The 16,380-nt window shown below is 37.7% G+C and overlaps 1 protein-coding gene across 3 annotated transcripts in view; it reads right to left on the reverse strand.

Annotated features, from left to right (window-relative positions):
* Positions 1 to 16,380, reverse strand: part of RALYL (RALY RNA binding protein like) — a 374,061-nt gene that overhangs the window by 77,259 nt on the left and 280,422 nt on the right. For all 3 annotated transcript variants that reach the window (XM_032689798.1, XM_032689791.1, XM_032689807.1), the window contains one exon: positions 1,688 to 1,763. In XM_032689798.1, coding sequence (XP_032545689.1) covers positions 1,688 to 1,763 — 76 coding nt within the window. The remainder of the gene's footprint in view (positions 1 to 1,687; positions 1,764 to 16,380) is intronic.

Raw genomic sequence — 16,380 nt, forward strand, 5'->3', positions numbered from 1 at the left:
AGGTCAGAGTAGAGGGGGAGAATGAAGATGAGGGGGAAAGTGGAAGGATTATCTTAGGTTCTCAAAAAAGCATCTCATAATCTTCTTGAGAAATAGCTTGCACTACATCCATGAAAAGACAAAATCTAAGATCTTTTTTTCTCTTTAAAGTTCCCTCAGAACCTTCCACAGGTCTCTCTCTTATCCCTGTCTTGTTTGTAGAACGAGTATTTATGAGAAATAGTTCAGAAGCTCAGAGGTGGAAGTGCATATAAATGTCAGAAATCACAGAACGCCTTCCAAAATCTTTTGAAATACTGGCAGAGGGACACAGTAGACCATGGCTACCAGTAACACTTACATAGTTTAGCAGCTTGCAGTTGAGAGTAGTGATAAAACAGGGATTCTTTTCTCAAAAAACAATATTTCTATCACTTCAGCTAAGAGCAGCTATTTAAAACTTCAAATTACTTCTATGTAGCATGGATGCTCAGATCTAAAATGCTCCTGGCTTTCTCATTCTGAAATCCCACCCTCGAATTTTCAGACCAGACCAGGCATGAAAAATCCTGCTCAGTTGTGTCTGACTTCAATATTGGTCTCAGAGCCAGTCTATCTGCATTTCAGCTACAGCAAAAATCAGCCCTATTTCCTCTCGTGGATCTGGAGAATAAATGCCGCGGTCTGAAAGGGGAGGATGAGACCACGGCACAGCACGGGTCTGGGGCACGAGGGAGGGTGTAAGTAGAACCCTTTATTCAGGTGTGCAAGTGGTCTTTTATCAGCTCGGGAGGGGAAAGGGCCAGAACATAGGGCAGAGCCTGAGACAGACAAGCACATGGACAAACCAGGATAGGGACATGGGCAAAAGGGGGAGGAGTGGGGGAAGCAGGTATCAGGCAAACTCATGGCAAGCCTGGGCATGTCCAGGCTGTGCACTGTGTAGTGTGAATACAATGAAACCACATAATAACAGTAAAGTCCATATAATAACTGTAAGGTCCATATAATAAAATCCTGTCAATTGCTGTATGTTTTTCTCCATGCCTGGAACTGTTTCCATCACAAATAAATTCTGTAGTACTTTTATGAGAAGTGAAGTTTATGGAGCAGAAATACATGTGGGCACGGTAGCCCTAACAATTTGTAAAGCTTCCCTAAGCTTAATTGATTTTGAAAAAAAAAAGTGGATGTTTCTTCAAGTTTGTACAAACTCCATGACAAAAGGCACTTAGGAATAGGAGAAAGACACTACCAATGCCCTCCCAAACAACCACGGAAGAAGTCCTGTCTTGTCAGAACTTGGCTTTCACCCTTGACAGAAAAATCTGTCAACAGTTTTGTTGCTCTGAAATTATTAGTTATTTCAACTGATTGCTGCAAATTAAAAAGTCACAAAAAATGAGGCCATAACCAATTAATAAAGCATAAGGATTTAAAATTGAAATAGCACTCAATTAAAAACAAAACAAAACAAAAAATTATTCATAGTAGTACTAGTAGTGGGAGCATTAATAAACGCTTCACAGATCACTGCACCAGTCTTTTTGTCAGTAGATTTAATAAATGACAGATTTAAAATTTTATTGTGCATTTCATTATAATTTTGGTAAATATCGCACAGTAGCAATAGAAGATACAATTCAGTCTACCATAATTTTTTCAATAAAAATTGACCTGGAGTAAGTTAAAGTGAAATCTCATTTACCTGTAAAGTGCTGAAAGTGGCCGCTTGTTGCCAGGTTTTGGTCTGTATGGTTTTGGTTCTCCTGCCATGTTGATATCTGAAAGTAAGCATTTGATATCAGTAAGTCAAACTTCTGGAAGTTAGAGTGAATTTGCAAAGGCATCTTCAAGTCACTGAAAATGAGTAATAGGCGGTGAAAATGGACAGGGTACTTAAAACATCTGTCTGGTTTTTACCTCTTCTGAATTGATGCTGTAATACTTTCCTAAAAATTCTTACTGTAATACACAAGGATTTTAGGCAAAATATCAGTCACTGCTGATGGAGAGAAATGACATTTTTAAACATACAAGTTTCCATTCAAGAAGGTGAAGCCAGTAGTGTATTTCTATTACAGAAGAATATTTGAATGGTAACTTAGATGTTGAAACAAACTATCATCTCAAGTCAAATTGTTTTGGAGGACTGCAATGGTTCTCAAGAGTTCCCTTTTGCGGTCTAGAGAAACACACATTGATTTTTAACTGCTTCTTCACTGTTCGTTTAGAAAGTAACTCTTCAAAAGCAAACAAGAGCGTATCTACTCCCTGCCCCAAATGCATCTTTTTTTGGAGAAAAAGATGACCTGTTTTTGCAAATGCTTTATCTTATATAGGCATTACTCATGTTCTCAAATTTATCTCTTTATTTGAAGCATATTCAAAGACATACCAGGAAATACATGTCCTTCATTATGATTGCTATAACAGTTACACATGGAGAAAGAAGCACAGACTCTTCTGTGGAGAACACCTTCTTGAGCTTAGGAAGCTATTTATATAAACACAAACTTATACTAAATGCTCCTCCACTCTGATTGAATGTTGCAAAGTTGACATTACAGCAAATCACATGGATAAAGCAAAACTTTTATTAGGAAACAAATTTCATGCCATTTGAGGAATGCTGCAAATAAATCTCTTCTCACTAATATAAAAAAAAGAGTAACAGTCAACAAAATCACTGGAGTTATTCCAGTGTAAAATTGCTGTGACAAAACATCATATCCCATTAAACATGGAATCATGTGGTGATCAAGACTTTCAAGGAAATATATGTTCTTGGTAAAGTCTACGTTTAACTTAAAACTGAGTGTAGTGGAGGGAAAAGAAAAGTAGAAAGCTGAGGTGTAGAATGAGGAAGCAACACTGTTCTGTGCAGTAAGGCTAAAAGCTCAAATGTTTTTATTTATTATTCTTGATCTCAAAAGATGCAGTAAAAGCCTGAGACTTATTGACTGGATACTTTTATTTCACACAAAGTGAATAAAAAACATCAATCTGACTTTTCTTAGCAGTCAGAAATATTGAAAATGTATGTCTTTTAGATTTTTTTAAATGGAAATTTCATGCTTCAATCATCTAAAAGAACTTAAAAGAATTTTAAACTTGTTTTCCATCTAAATTTGATATTTTTAGTTCAGCCAACACTTATTTAAAATTATACAAGGACTGGAAATTAAATAATTTTATCTAGAACCATACCATATAAAATATTTTAGTAAAATTTTCCATATATAAAACATCTTGAAATTAAATCTGATTTCAATTTCTTTTGTAGGACCTGTATTACTAATAAATAATAATTTCTTTGTAAAATATTTAATTTCTTGTTTTAACCAGTTCTCTGAAATTGGACGAACATTGGAGACAGCTTTCATGCCTCCTTGAAATGTTTTCCTGCCATTAATTTTAAGCAAGTGCTTTATTAAATACATATTATTTTTATCTTTAATTTTTGTTAAAAAAATCAGCTATGATGCCCTTATTTCAAGAAATATAAATTCTACAATGTTGAATCAACCAAGTAAACACCAAGCATTTCTGAAAGCCACTGAGGAATTTTGATAGCGGAGTCACATTTCCATTGGCTCTGAAAATAACAGAATTGGAAGAAAATTTTTATCCTATGACCTTTATGATAATTAGACCTTTTCACACTGTTTTAATATGTCAGATTTAAGGTCATTGACTGCCTTGACTTTCACCATCTCCTACTACAACTAGGACAGATTTTAGGATAGAAAGTAGAATTATGATCTGTTCTTGGGAAATACCTTAGACTGTGGTATCATCTTCACAATATTATAATATTCACAATTTTTTCATGTCTCTCATCTGCTACTGTTTCAGAGCTATAACCCTGGTCACTATTCTAAGGCATATGAACATTAATAGGCTTTAAAAAGTTTTTCATATCCTTCTGGGACAGATCAATACTGTCTTGATGATTATTCTTATAGACCTACATTTGCAGCTTTAGAAGACCCACTTTTAAAAAAAAAGGTGAATTGTATAGAAGGCTAAAGGGTGTTTGGTTTGTATTCTCTTTATTTCAATCAAAAATGTCAAAAAGGTAACACTAAAAAACACAGTGGCAAGGCTGTTCAGAATCAGTTAAGATTCCCTCACACTTCAATAAATTTCTAAATGTGCCAGCAGAAAACAGTGAACTACTTTATACAGATAGTAATAGCCAAAAATTCTCTTTAACACAGGAAACAGTTCATAGAAAAGCTGTGCACATGGGGCTTTTCTGTTAGTATGAAAGTGATTGAATAGCTCTGTAATTCCCTAAGTACTTTATAGCGAGGTAAGAATGGATGTAGGAAATGCTTTGAAAAGTTAGAACAGATTTTCACCCCATTATTTTTCAGCACTATCTACTTCAGCCTCAATTTTCTAACCAAGATTAGAAGTGAGCTTGTCAACATTTTGCGAGATAGATTATTTCTATTCCAACGGGAAATCTTGTGAGATAACTTGTTCCCTTCCTTCATCCATCATTAGTTTCACAGCAGACATTTACATCTACTAGATCATAAACTGTGTTCCAAATAAATTTGTTGGCTGCAGCACAGAGATTTACCTGTGCTAATGATTCCACCCCATGGAATGCGGAGACGTTAAATTAGATACTGTGCTTGTACATGAATATGTACAAGATACACTTGACAAGTGTACTTGACAAGATACACAGTCATTCACATTGCTTCTGGAGAGGCATGGATTTGATGGATTGGGCATCTGATGGATAAGGAACTGGATGATGGTCACACACAAAAAGTAGTATTAAATAGGTAGATTTTCTAAGTGAGGACCACCGATGAGTGGCATTCCTCAGGGATCCGTGTTGGGACTGGTGCTATTTAACATCTTTGGTGACACAGATGGTGGGATTGAGTGCACACTCAGCAAGTTTGCCAATGACACCAAGCTGTGCAATGCAGTTGACACACTGGAGGGAAATGATAGCATCCAGAGGGACTTTAATAGGCAAGGGAACCTCATGTGAGGACATGTGTAAACCTCAGGCCAAGTGCAAGGTCCTGCACCTGGGTCTGGGCAAACCCAAGCATGAATACAGGCTGGGTAGAGAATGGATTGAGAACAGGATATGGGGCTGTTGGTAAATGAGAAGCTTGATATGACCTGGCAATGCGCTCTTGCAGCCCAGAAAGCCAACCTTATCCTGGGCTGCATCAAAGGCATTGTGGTCAGAAGGTCGAGGGAGGTGATTCTGCCCCTCCGCTCTGCTGTTGTGAGACCCCACCTAGAATACTGTGTCCAGCTTTCAGGTCTGCAACAAAAGGATGTGGACCTGTTTAAGCAAGTCCAGATGAGGGCCAACAAGATGATCAGAAGGCTGGAGCACCTCTCCTATGACGACAGGATGAGAGAGTTGGAGTTGTTCAGCCTGGAGCAGAGAAGTCTTCAGAGACACCTTATAGTGACCTTCCAATACTTGTAGGGAGTCTACAAGAAAGCTGGAGAGGGACTTTTTACAAGAGCATGAAGTGATGGGGCAAGTTATAATGGCTTCAAACTGAGAGTAGGTTTATATTAGATATGGGAAGGAATTCTTTACTGCAAGAATGGTGAGACATTGAAACAGGTTGCCCAGAGAAACTGTGGCTGTCCCATCCCTGGAAGGCCAGGTAGGAGGGGGCTTTGAGCAACCTGGTCTAGTGGAAGATGTCCCTGCCTATGGCAGGAGGGTTTGACTAGATGATCTTTAAGGTCCATTCCAGCGGAAGCCGTTCTATGATATTCTATGACTGTATGTTTCTATGTGGGAATGGAGCAGCTCAGGGACTTTCACATTACTTTCTCTGTTGTATACTATAAATGTTCACTTAGACATCCACATTGAGATAAAATCATCACTGAAATTCAAAATACTTAGGAAACATTATGAATAGAAAAGTGACTATGCAGAGAACAGCACATTGTCATGCAGTAGGCTGATCTCTCTGAGCTTTCAGAATCCAATTAGGTTACTTTATTAAAAGAAATGCATTTTAAGTTCTATATTTTCCTGTTCTCATAGCTGACTTTAGGTAAAATATTAGATCTAGATTTCATTCAAAGTTGTGTGTCATCAACAGAATACATCTAATTTTAAGCATGGTATTTTTATTTGTAGTTACACTGAAAAGGTCTTAGTAGTTAATGACAAAAAATAAAAACAATTTTAAAAAGAGCATGAATACCATGATAGAGGGCAGTGATTGTATTCAATGGCTACATAAATTGGTCTGAAAGAGCAACTCCACACAGCATGATCTGCCTTTCTGCTATCACTGTTTCCTACCATTGACTGCCTACCTCCTCTAGGGAGTCAATGACCAGGGAAACTCTGATGCATGACCATCCCAATTTTGGAGAAGCAGTATCAGCTAGCCTCGGTGCTTTGCTCACAGATTCCCTGGCAAAGCAACCTGAGAATCTGGTCCTGAAGACAACAGATGACTTTAAACAGGCTTTGTAAGTGCAAGCAATGGTACCTAAAAATATTCATATCCTACAAGTATTTCAGTATTTCTTGCCACCTGCCCTTCAGATTTTTTTAAAAGGGTTATTTAAAAGAAAATAACAAACCCCAAATCAATCAATTGTTTTGGTTCACAAAAACAAATGCCATAAACAAAAAGCTTCAACAGGCACTAGTTCAACTCATGAAAACTGGGACTTTGAGGCTTTCTGCTGCAAATCAAGAGGCTGTGTCCCAGGCTATATCTAATCTATTAAGTTAAATAGACTAGGCACTAATAATCAGTTACCTCTTATATTAAATTGTTAAACTGTTTCCTGACATGACTTTTACCCCAGTTTACAAGTACTCTCCCAAGTCACTTCTAGATATAAGTAGACAATGGACATGACTCAGGGACCACTGCTGACTGGTATTTCACCCAGTGAAAGAGAATGGATCTGAGTCCCTATAATTAGGTATTAATGATGTGACTGCTGGGTGTGGGCTCCATGTCAGAAAAACTGGAAACTGAGACCTGGAGCCAAGGAAACTCTAAGTACCTCTGTGGTTCAAAAGCGGATTTTCTACGACATGTTTCATCAGATGTTCTTCCACAAATTCTTGTGAATGGTTATGGAACCTGAGACATTGCTTCAAAAACTCTACACTTGCATGACTTAAATTTTGAATGAAAAGGGGTGTCATTGTTTGCTTCCAAACCAGCTATGCTTTCGACCAACATTTAATGGTAATTTAAATTAACATAGAGAGAAAGAGTTCACACAATTGATTTACAATCTATTTACAGAGAGAGATATGAATAGTGAGAAATCAGGATGCATTTTCTACTCTTTAAGATAACACAAAGTATATGGGAGAGAAAAGAAAGACCAAGAGGTAGATGCAATTTAGAGAAAGCCTGTAGTCATATGATTTATAGCATAACTGAACACCAGCAAAGCTAAAGCTAATCTATCTTTTTTTTTATACTCTTCCATCTACTAGTCTTATAAATCTCCCTGCTGCCTGCTAAAGGAATTTTAATGAAGTCATATGACATTTTTTACATCATAACTTCCTTTATTCTTTATATGTTCCATTGATTACATGTCATCTACTCCCTTTTCCCCATCTCTAGCATGTGAAAAAAGCAGAGAGAAAAGGACAGCTCTTAGTTCTTTTCCATTCTGTGCCCAAATTACACAACTGTAAAGATGAAATTTCCCAGAAAATTGAACACAAACTCAAATTAACTTTCAAGGCTAGTAAAATATTAAACGAAGGTCCGGGTCACACATTTTCATTTTCCATAATGGTATTAAAAATAATTTGCTTGTGGGGCTCTCAGCTGCATTTGGATTTTCTCTTAGCATTGAAGTAATTGGAAGCCTTTTTTTGTACAAAGATGACAGCTATTGTTAATGCTTCTACAGAAAGAGCTGCTTGTTGAATAGTATATGAAATAGCTTTGTTCAATCATTTCTTCTTTCATTAAATACTGCTAAAATGAAATGAGGCTATAGGATTATATAAGCTATCACTCTTAACACCATTCAGTAACAAAAGTGTCAGGCGTTGTCTTGCAGGAAAGCTTTTTCTGTTCCCCAGGGAATTGGATTAGTGTGAGGACAGGCGACAGCTAAAAGGGGAAATCCTGACCTGTCTCTGTGCCCCTCACAAACCATTCAGTGTCTTGCAGAGAGTAGACAGCTGCAGAATGGATGCTAGGGTGCTTCACAGCTGAGGTGGAACATTGTTCTACCTTTGTTTTTATGTTTGCTGCCATCCCTTCACCTCCCCCCCCAAGTAACAACAAAGTCACAGGGCAGAACTTCCTGGCCCCGTTGGTTGTACAACTGGCAGTGGTCCATGTCCGTGCCCAGTGGAGAGGCATCACTTCTGCCTGGGGAAGGGACAGTGCTTATTTGTGGCCTCTGATGGGCTGCCCATGGACTGCACTGTGACTGCAGAGTCAGAGGCCAAGACCTCACAAACTGCTTCTCTTCTGGTGCTTGAATCCCTGCAGATCAATTACTGTGATATGGCAGGAATCGTGCTGGGGTACTGGGCTACGGGGGAAGGAACACCACAGAGAATAGGGCATGTCTTGTAAAGGGATTCCTATGGGAAGGAGAGAAACTCTCTTTCTGGCAACCCTGCCCACTCCTCCTCCTCAGCACTGGGCTTGAGGGTTCCTCTACAGCAGGTTACACACTGTTGTTTTGCAGATGCAAGAGATTCAGACTCGGCTACAAGGGGACTATGTGGCCATAGCCACTTATCTGCAGACCAGCTCTGTAAGAACTGTTGGAGTTTGGGTGTTAACTGTGAAAACCCCCAGCATGGTTTGTGCCATGGTAGCCATGAAGCTGGCTGTCACACGTGCACTTTACCCCACCAGAGCCTAACTATAGAGGCAGGCAAGTATAGTTTTCCTGTAAGAAGATCCTTTTAATTTAATCAAGTTTTCAGCTTCTGTTTCCCACCCAGAGAACAAGATTTTTTCATACGAAGCATTCGTTTAACACATGGACTAGCAAATTCTGCACATGCAGAAGATTTACATTGCCATGAGGATACAAGAAAGCAACGGAAAAGTACCTCAATAACTTTCTGTTATCTTCAGGAAAAAAGATTATTGTTGCTTATCCAGCAACAACAAAAAAATTAAGCAAGGACTCTCATAATATCCCAACCCCTGCTCACACTCTACCTTCTAATTGTTGCTGTTAATGAGAAACAGAACTGGTCCTTGACTTACAGCTCTTTTTTTCCAGTGAGGTGTGCAAGCATGGCCTTCACTTTCTCTTGATCAAGGTAAAGATGCTGTTTACAAATAGGAAATAGAGCATCTGTCTTCTTTCAGATGAAGCACAGCCATTACAAGGCAGCAGAAAACAAAAACTCTCTACTGCTTTTTTCTGATAACAAAAGATAGTTATTACCATGAGACCCAGACAAAGCTTCATGTTGACTAGATGTCTGAGTTTCTCAGCATTGCAATTAGCCCCAAGCAGCAACATTAAACAGTGTAGTGCAGATAGAGCATGAAAGTCCCTCATATACTTTTTTCAGATTTCAGTATGATTTACTCCAGGGAACATGCCCTAAACCTGAGTCATTTTCAACTTGTCTTCAAACTACATTTTTTCTCTCTTCTTTCTAATACTTGACTGCTTTCTCTGCCCCACGGCCTTTTATCTAACTCTCCTACTAATGTTAGCTTCATGGTCCTAGCAACAGTTTTTCATGACAGTTGAAATCTGTAGTATATGAAAGAGTTCACAATCCCCATTGTCCCAATCCTTTCGTCTTTCTCACTATTATTCCTGAATATGGTCAACTTTATTAATTAAAACAGAAAGAAAAATTATTTTTTCCTAAAATAACAATCACAATAGCAACATTTTACAAAAAATTACTAAGATTATTTTGTCTGCACTTCTTAACCATATATTTTGGACATTCCAGCAAAGTTTGCTTACATTTCAAGTGCATTTTCTCATAAATCTGAAAAGCAAATTTAGCCAAGGTTCTCTGGGTGTCACAAGCAGAATAGCTTCCACAGCAATGCTTGCAATGCACATGTCATTCTGCACGTTGTAACCTGGGACCTTTTCTGGTTTGTGCAGGAGGTCTTAGTAGCCCCAGGGGCAGAAAGCAGGGGCAGCAGGTGATGGTTTGGGGCAGAAAATGTTGATGGACACTTTCAAGGTGCTGTTAGGTGTGAGGGCAGTGTGTGCCTCTGAAAGGCTGGCTGGGATTTGTTGGCATTATGGTCATCACTGAGGGGTGACTTTTGACACCCTGAGCTTTACCGTCAAAACATTCAAGGATACATCTGACCTTGAGGGTATTCCCACAGGCTTTCATCCAGGCTGACAACAGATCAAGAGGAATCATGCTGTGGATTTCACTGAGTCTGGAGCAATGGCATTCACTGATCACACGGAGCTGGTGGGGAGACAGAAACGGACCTCTGCAGTCCCAAAAGCACTTCCACCACTTTCTAATAATATTTGTCTCCAAAACATGTCTGATTTTATCTTCATTCTTTAAAACCTGAATTTTTTCCTCTAATTTTCTCTGTTCTTTTCTTAGATGATCTAAACTTTCATTTTGGTCCCACCTCAGTTGAATAAGCCCACTGCCCCAAAACAACTCGTCCTAACTACTTCCAGTTGTTCTATATACCCTCTTTCTGGCCATAATCTTAATTTTGCAGGTTTTCTGAATTAGAGGATCAATAGAAGGGGATCTTTTCAAGCTCCAAATTCACTTTGTTGCACAAGTCTTCTAGAATTTCCTTCGAGATACAGTAATTTTTTCAGTGTCAACTTTACAAAAACTTGTGTCCCAAATTATAGACTCATAGATTTACAGAATAGTGTGTGTTGGAAGGGACCTTTAAGCATCAAGTAGTCCAACTCCCCTACCATGGGAAAGGACATCTTTCACTAGATTGGGTTGCTCAAAGTCCTGTCCAACCTGGCCTTAAACAATTCCAGAGATGGTACCTCCTGTTGCAGTCTCACCCTCACTGTGAAAAAGAATTTCCTTATATCCAGTATATCATGTAATAGGGTTCTGAAAAGTTTTGTCTTTGTAACAAAAGCATTGTAAATCATATGATGGACATCCACAGAATTAGCTCACATGTTATCATGCAAAAACTATAAATATTCCCTTATACTATTATAGTTTATTATAATAAAATAACATAGCAGTGATATGCCCTGTGGTACTCACTAACATAAAGCCTACCATTTTTATTAAAATGTCAGGGTTGTGTTAAATAGAAGGGTGGCAGAAGTGGAGATAATTCCATTGATACTTGGTATATGGAAGAAAATACTATTGTAGAGGTGACGTAAAAAAGAAAGCTATGACAAATCCAATATTTGCATTTTAGCAATGCCTAGGTTCTAACCATGTTCTAACTCTCTTTCATGCCGATGCATGAAGTTGCTCAGTGGATTCAATTCGACCACCAAACTGCAACAGCATAGAAGCCTATTGCAAAAGCAAGACATTCAATAATTGGAAATACCGTCGAGCTTCAAAACAAATGATATGCAGTGTTGTTTTATTTGTATCGCTTTGGCATTTCTGCAAGGAAAATATAAAAAGAATTGATAGGAATAGAGAAAATGCAATATCTTGAAAAACTGATAGTTCACATACTGTAGTTTTCTGCCTCCAGCTGCCCCAGATGCTTTGGCAGTAGCCACAAGAACCTCAGACTAGTTAGAAACAAGATTATTTTCCTTCCATTCTCTTATTATCTCAGCATGATCCTCCTCCTAAAATGCTTAGTAGTTTAGGATTACTTTAAATCCTAAAGCATGATGTTTTATCTTTCCTCCCATATTGATTTTGTTAGTACCTAACTGGTACTAGTTGGAACCTGAAATTACTACAATTTCAAATAGCCTTGCTGACTACATAAATGTCCTATTACTCTGTTCTTCCTGATAAATCACATTGGTGTATTTTTTAATGAAAAAAATGTGTTTCTCAAAAAAAAGTGAGCAATATTTTGGCCTTATGATCCCCTTATCCTTCATCCCCTCAACCCCTTTTTCATTTCACTCATTAGTAATAACTGACATCAAAAACCCTTTCTCTAAACATACAACATCACCCTTCTCCCTGCGATTTACTGTTACTTTTGTAAATTTATATTTGATCTTGCATGCAGATACACTTTATATGCTGCTTCAGAGGTTTTCCCATAAGTGGTTTAAGGTGTACTATATATTACCAATGACATAAATTTGCACAAATAATGAATCAAGGAAAAAATGTAAGAGGTTACTAAAAATCATATTAGGAAATAAAGTAATTATTTTGAAATTCATTAAATCACATCCCAATATCAAAAGTATTACCAAAAGGACCATATGACATATTCCAGTTAAATTTTAAAGAAGCAAAAGTATAAATATCCATACATATTAATACACAGTGCTAGTGAAGCTCTCATTGAACATTCACCACTCTCTTACCTTAACTGGATTCACTTTCCTCTATACTTCCCAGTAACATTCTATCTACATTTGCTTTGCCATACAAACTATTGATTTCTATTAGCCACTCAGAAAATATGTCATTTTGTCTCAGAAATCAAAGGAACCAAGAGCTCCTCCACTCCGAGTTAATTCTTTCCCCCAGAAATCTGTTGGACCATGAGATTTCCAATTTATTGAGCAAACTACACATAAACACACAACACAAATGTTTGTAAAAAGGTTTTGGAAGCTAATCTCTGCTGCAGTTGGGATATGAAATACATAGAGCTAGACAAGACAATGAACACCAGTTGAACATTCACATCCTCAAAGGCTTTTTTGTCTTTTATCAGATTCCTGTAAGGAGTTCAGAATCCTTATTTTTGCAGTGAATCTCATTGAAAGTCATAGTGTTTCTTCTCCAATTTCATCATGAATTTAAAACAGATACAACCCCCAAACCTCCCAGATTAAAATTTTCACCCTTGTAAACCCAAGGTTCCTGCATTTTCCTTTTACTAAATATATTTGCATGTGTATACTTGTGTGTGAAAATATTTACCATAGAAGCATGTGTTTTCAACTGGAACAATTATTTGTAAAGTTTTGCAAACCATCTTTATCACACAGTTTCTGAAAATAGAAGATTGCAAAGGAACACTAAAGAATATTGAATTCCCAAATCTGGACTTAATGATTGCTATTGAAGTGGATGCTGGAGCCAATTACTCTATATAGCAAACAAAACACTCTCTAATCTCAGAAATGTCATATCTGACACTCTTATCTATCATTATTGTTAAAGCAAGACTGGTGCCAAGGACCTAACTTAAATCTCAGTACCTGCAGCTTTTAGGATGGATAGATTCTTTCTTTCTTTCTTTTTTTTTTTCTCCCCTATGTAATGAGAAATTCTGGTGGCTGTTCAAATGGAACAGGTCTCTAAGCTCACCTGGAAACATTAATCTTCTGGACATACTGCATAAACCACTAATCTCACGCCTGTCATTTAAAATGAGGAAGGGAGTACAAGGAGAGATGAAAGATGCAGGCAGATTTTTAAACCCTTACCATTGCTATTTTAATTAAAGAATAAATAAGATCCCTAAATCTTACATTGCAAAACCCAAAAATGTCCAGAGAAAAACAATGGGCTGAATGAACCCTCTGAATAAAAATTAATGTGATTCAACACATTGCTTCAGAATACTGTCTCCTAATCTTTTGCTTCTTCATGTTCAGCTCCTTATCAGACACTGCTGTTAGCATCATGACATACTGGTTTTGCTTGGAAGCCGAGCCAAAGATACAAAGCCTTAAAAATATTTATGCTGGCCTGATATACGCTGACTCAACAGCCTACAGGCAGCTGTGCAAACCTGTGCTCCTCTGTAACCTCAGCCTTACAGTCCTTTCCCATGATGAGTGATTCTTCTTATGAATCTTATAAGCAGTTATAATTGCATACTTGAGAATTTTTTTTACCTATTTTCCAAGCAATTAGGTCAGAATGGAAAAGCAGTGGTCTTGTAAGAAAGGAGACGACTTTGGATGACAGTTTAAGCTCTCAGTGTTAGTGTAACTTTCCATTCAAGTCAGTCAGATTCAGGTTACTTTTTCACCATTCAACCATGTATCGTATAAATCAGACCACTGGACTTTTTTGTTTGTTTGTTTGGTTGGTTGGTTGGTTGTTTTTTTTTGTTTTGTTTTGTTTTTTTATTTCAGGGAAGTAGAGTCTTAGGAAACTCTAGTAAGAAAGAAAAAGGTTTTCATCTTTTACATTTGTTTCTTGCTCATTCATATGATCACTGTCAACCCAAGCTGCTTTATTTTGGGGAAAAGGAAAAAGTACATCGAGCAACACAACCTCCTAGGGATTCAGGATGTTGTGGCCTGTAATGGAGGTGTTCCAAAAGTGATAATGGGAAATTCCATCTGATTCAGCAAGGTTTGCAGCTGTATTTCTGAAAAAGAAGTGTTATACATAGCAGGGCTGCGTGCTTGAGTACACAGCATTGTGTTATCTGTAGTGTCCACTCAGTTCACTCCATGCATTGCTGTCTAAGCAGTAGCTGCGTCCCTTTCCTAGCTTATTCTCCTTTTATACAGTAATCCACAAAGACATTAAAATAACATTGGGAAACAATAAATTGTAGTACATTTCATTCACTATTTCATTCTATGCCATTCACTAGGATACTGAGTCACTCCCATAAAGACTCCAGGATAAATAATGACAATTAATCCTTTCTGTGTGCACACTGTGTTCTTTATTTTGCTTTTACACCCCAGAAGCCTTTTTTTATTTCCTCTCTGTCTCCCATTTTAAAGAGTTCTAAAGGCTGATCTTATTAGAAAAATAATCATGAACCAAAACATGGAAATGCTTCTCAGCTGCAGCTCATATAAGTGGATTCTGGCCAAGATCAAGTACCAGTTACCCACCAGAAATGCAGTACTCACTTCAAGGTATTCCCAAGTTCTCATGTGGGAGGGATACAACACTATTTGGAGTGGATTAATGTTTTTTTCAGCACAGTTTTCCATTTAATTTTGTCTGGTAATAGAAGCTGTTCTAACTGTTGTTCTGTTTGCAGCAAGTAACACAGAAAGATCTATATCTGCTTTACATACATTCAAATACTTAGTCCAGTATTTGACACCTCCCTTGAAAACAGTGCTCAAACCTGCTGCGCTTAAGAGATCACAGCTCCTCAAATCCTGATCAGATATTGAAAATCTACAATCCCTCTTTCCAAGATGTGCAAAATAAACTTGCTCACAGAATAATTAATATCTGGCTGTACTCTCCAAATTAAAAACTGTGTGTTTTGTTTCTCTGATACCTGTTGCAGTTTGGGAACACGGGTGATACAGTTGAGCGTGAAGGACTATTCCTGAAGGAAGACAAAACTTGCTTGAAGATGACAGTGGCTCAGTTTTGGGTTCAACAGGTTTTTCAGGATATGCTACTCCTGGTGACACATGCCCCCAAGGACAGTCATGATGGATGGTGCACAGCACATTTTTGTCTGCTAGGATGCCAGCAAAAACTGAAATGGTATTGCTGCCATGTCAAAACAATGAGTGAGGGCAGGCGTGGCAGGGATTAGTATTGTCATTGACACAGACTTCAGCTGTCAGAGAGGAATACAGTCTATTGTATAGTAGAAAGGGAACAGGAGGGCAAATGAATTAAGAGCATCCCATTAAGAATATGAATGTTCCACTTAGGTCTCACAAAATCCATAACCTGGGTACAGCCTGCTTTACTTCTGCCTCTGATTGCTTCTTAGGCAGCGTACATATGAGTCTGTGAGTTGACTGTGTGTTTTCTGACACATGTGACAGCGTATCACAGCCGCATGGATGCAGGAATTATCTAGCCTGGCACAGACATCCCCTAGGATTCTAAGGATGAAACTGAGGTCTTGATTTTCACAGAGGAGTATAATGAAGTTTTATGGTGTGTGCATGCAATCTTGCATTTGCAAATACCCAAAAGTATTTTTCATGCATTATCGAGAGAGCTAATTGTTGGAGCATTTGTGCATGGAAAGCCACACCCATAGCAGATTATCAGGTTCTGAGTTTTTTAAGTCTAGGAAAGGTTTTAGCTATCACATCTTTAGCTAATTTCAATTTTATTTAATTATTTTTAGAATGAGAGAAATCTTAAAAAAGGAATCAGTGTACAAAAAGCAGAAGACACTGGGAAAGCTACCATGTTAGAGGTGAAAATATACTTAATGTAGCAAGATCTTAAACATTAATATTTTAAATTTTAAATATGAATTTGGCAAAATTTTGCAGTTTTATAGAATGCAGAATAGTATGGGAGATTTTAATAGTCTTTGCTATTGCTAGTTCTACTAAAAGTTAAGTTTGAAACTCTCTGCTGATATA

Source organism: Chiroxiphia lanceolata, chromosome 1, assembly GCF_009829145.1.
Source record: "Chiroxiphia lanceolata isolate bChiLan1 chromosome 1, bChiLan1.pri, whole genome shotgun sequence".
Taxonomy (NCBI): Eukaryota; Metazoa; Chordata; class Aves; order Passeriformes; family Pipridae; genus Chiroxiphia; species Chiroxiphia lanceolata.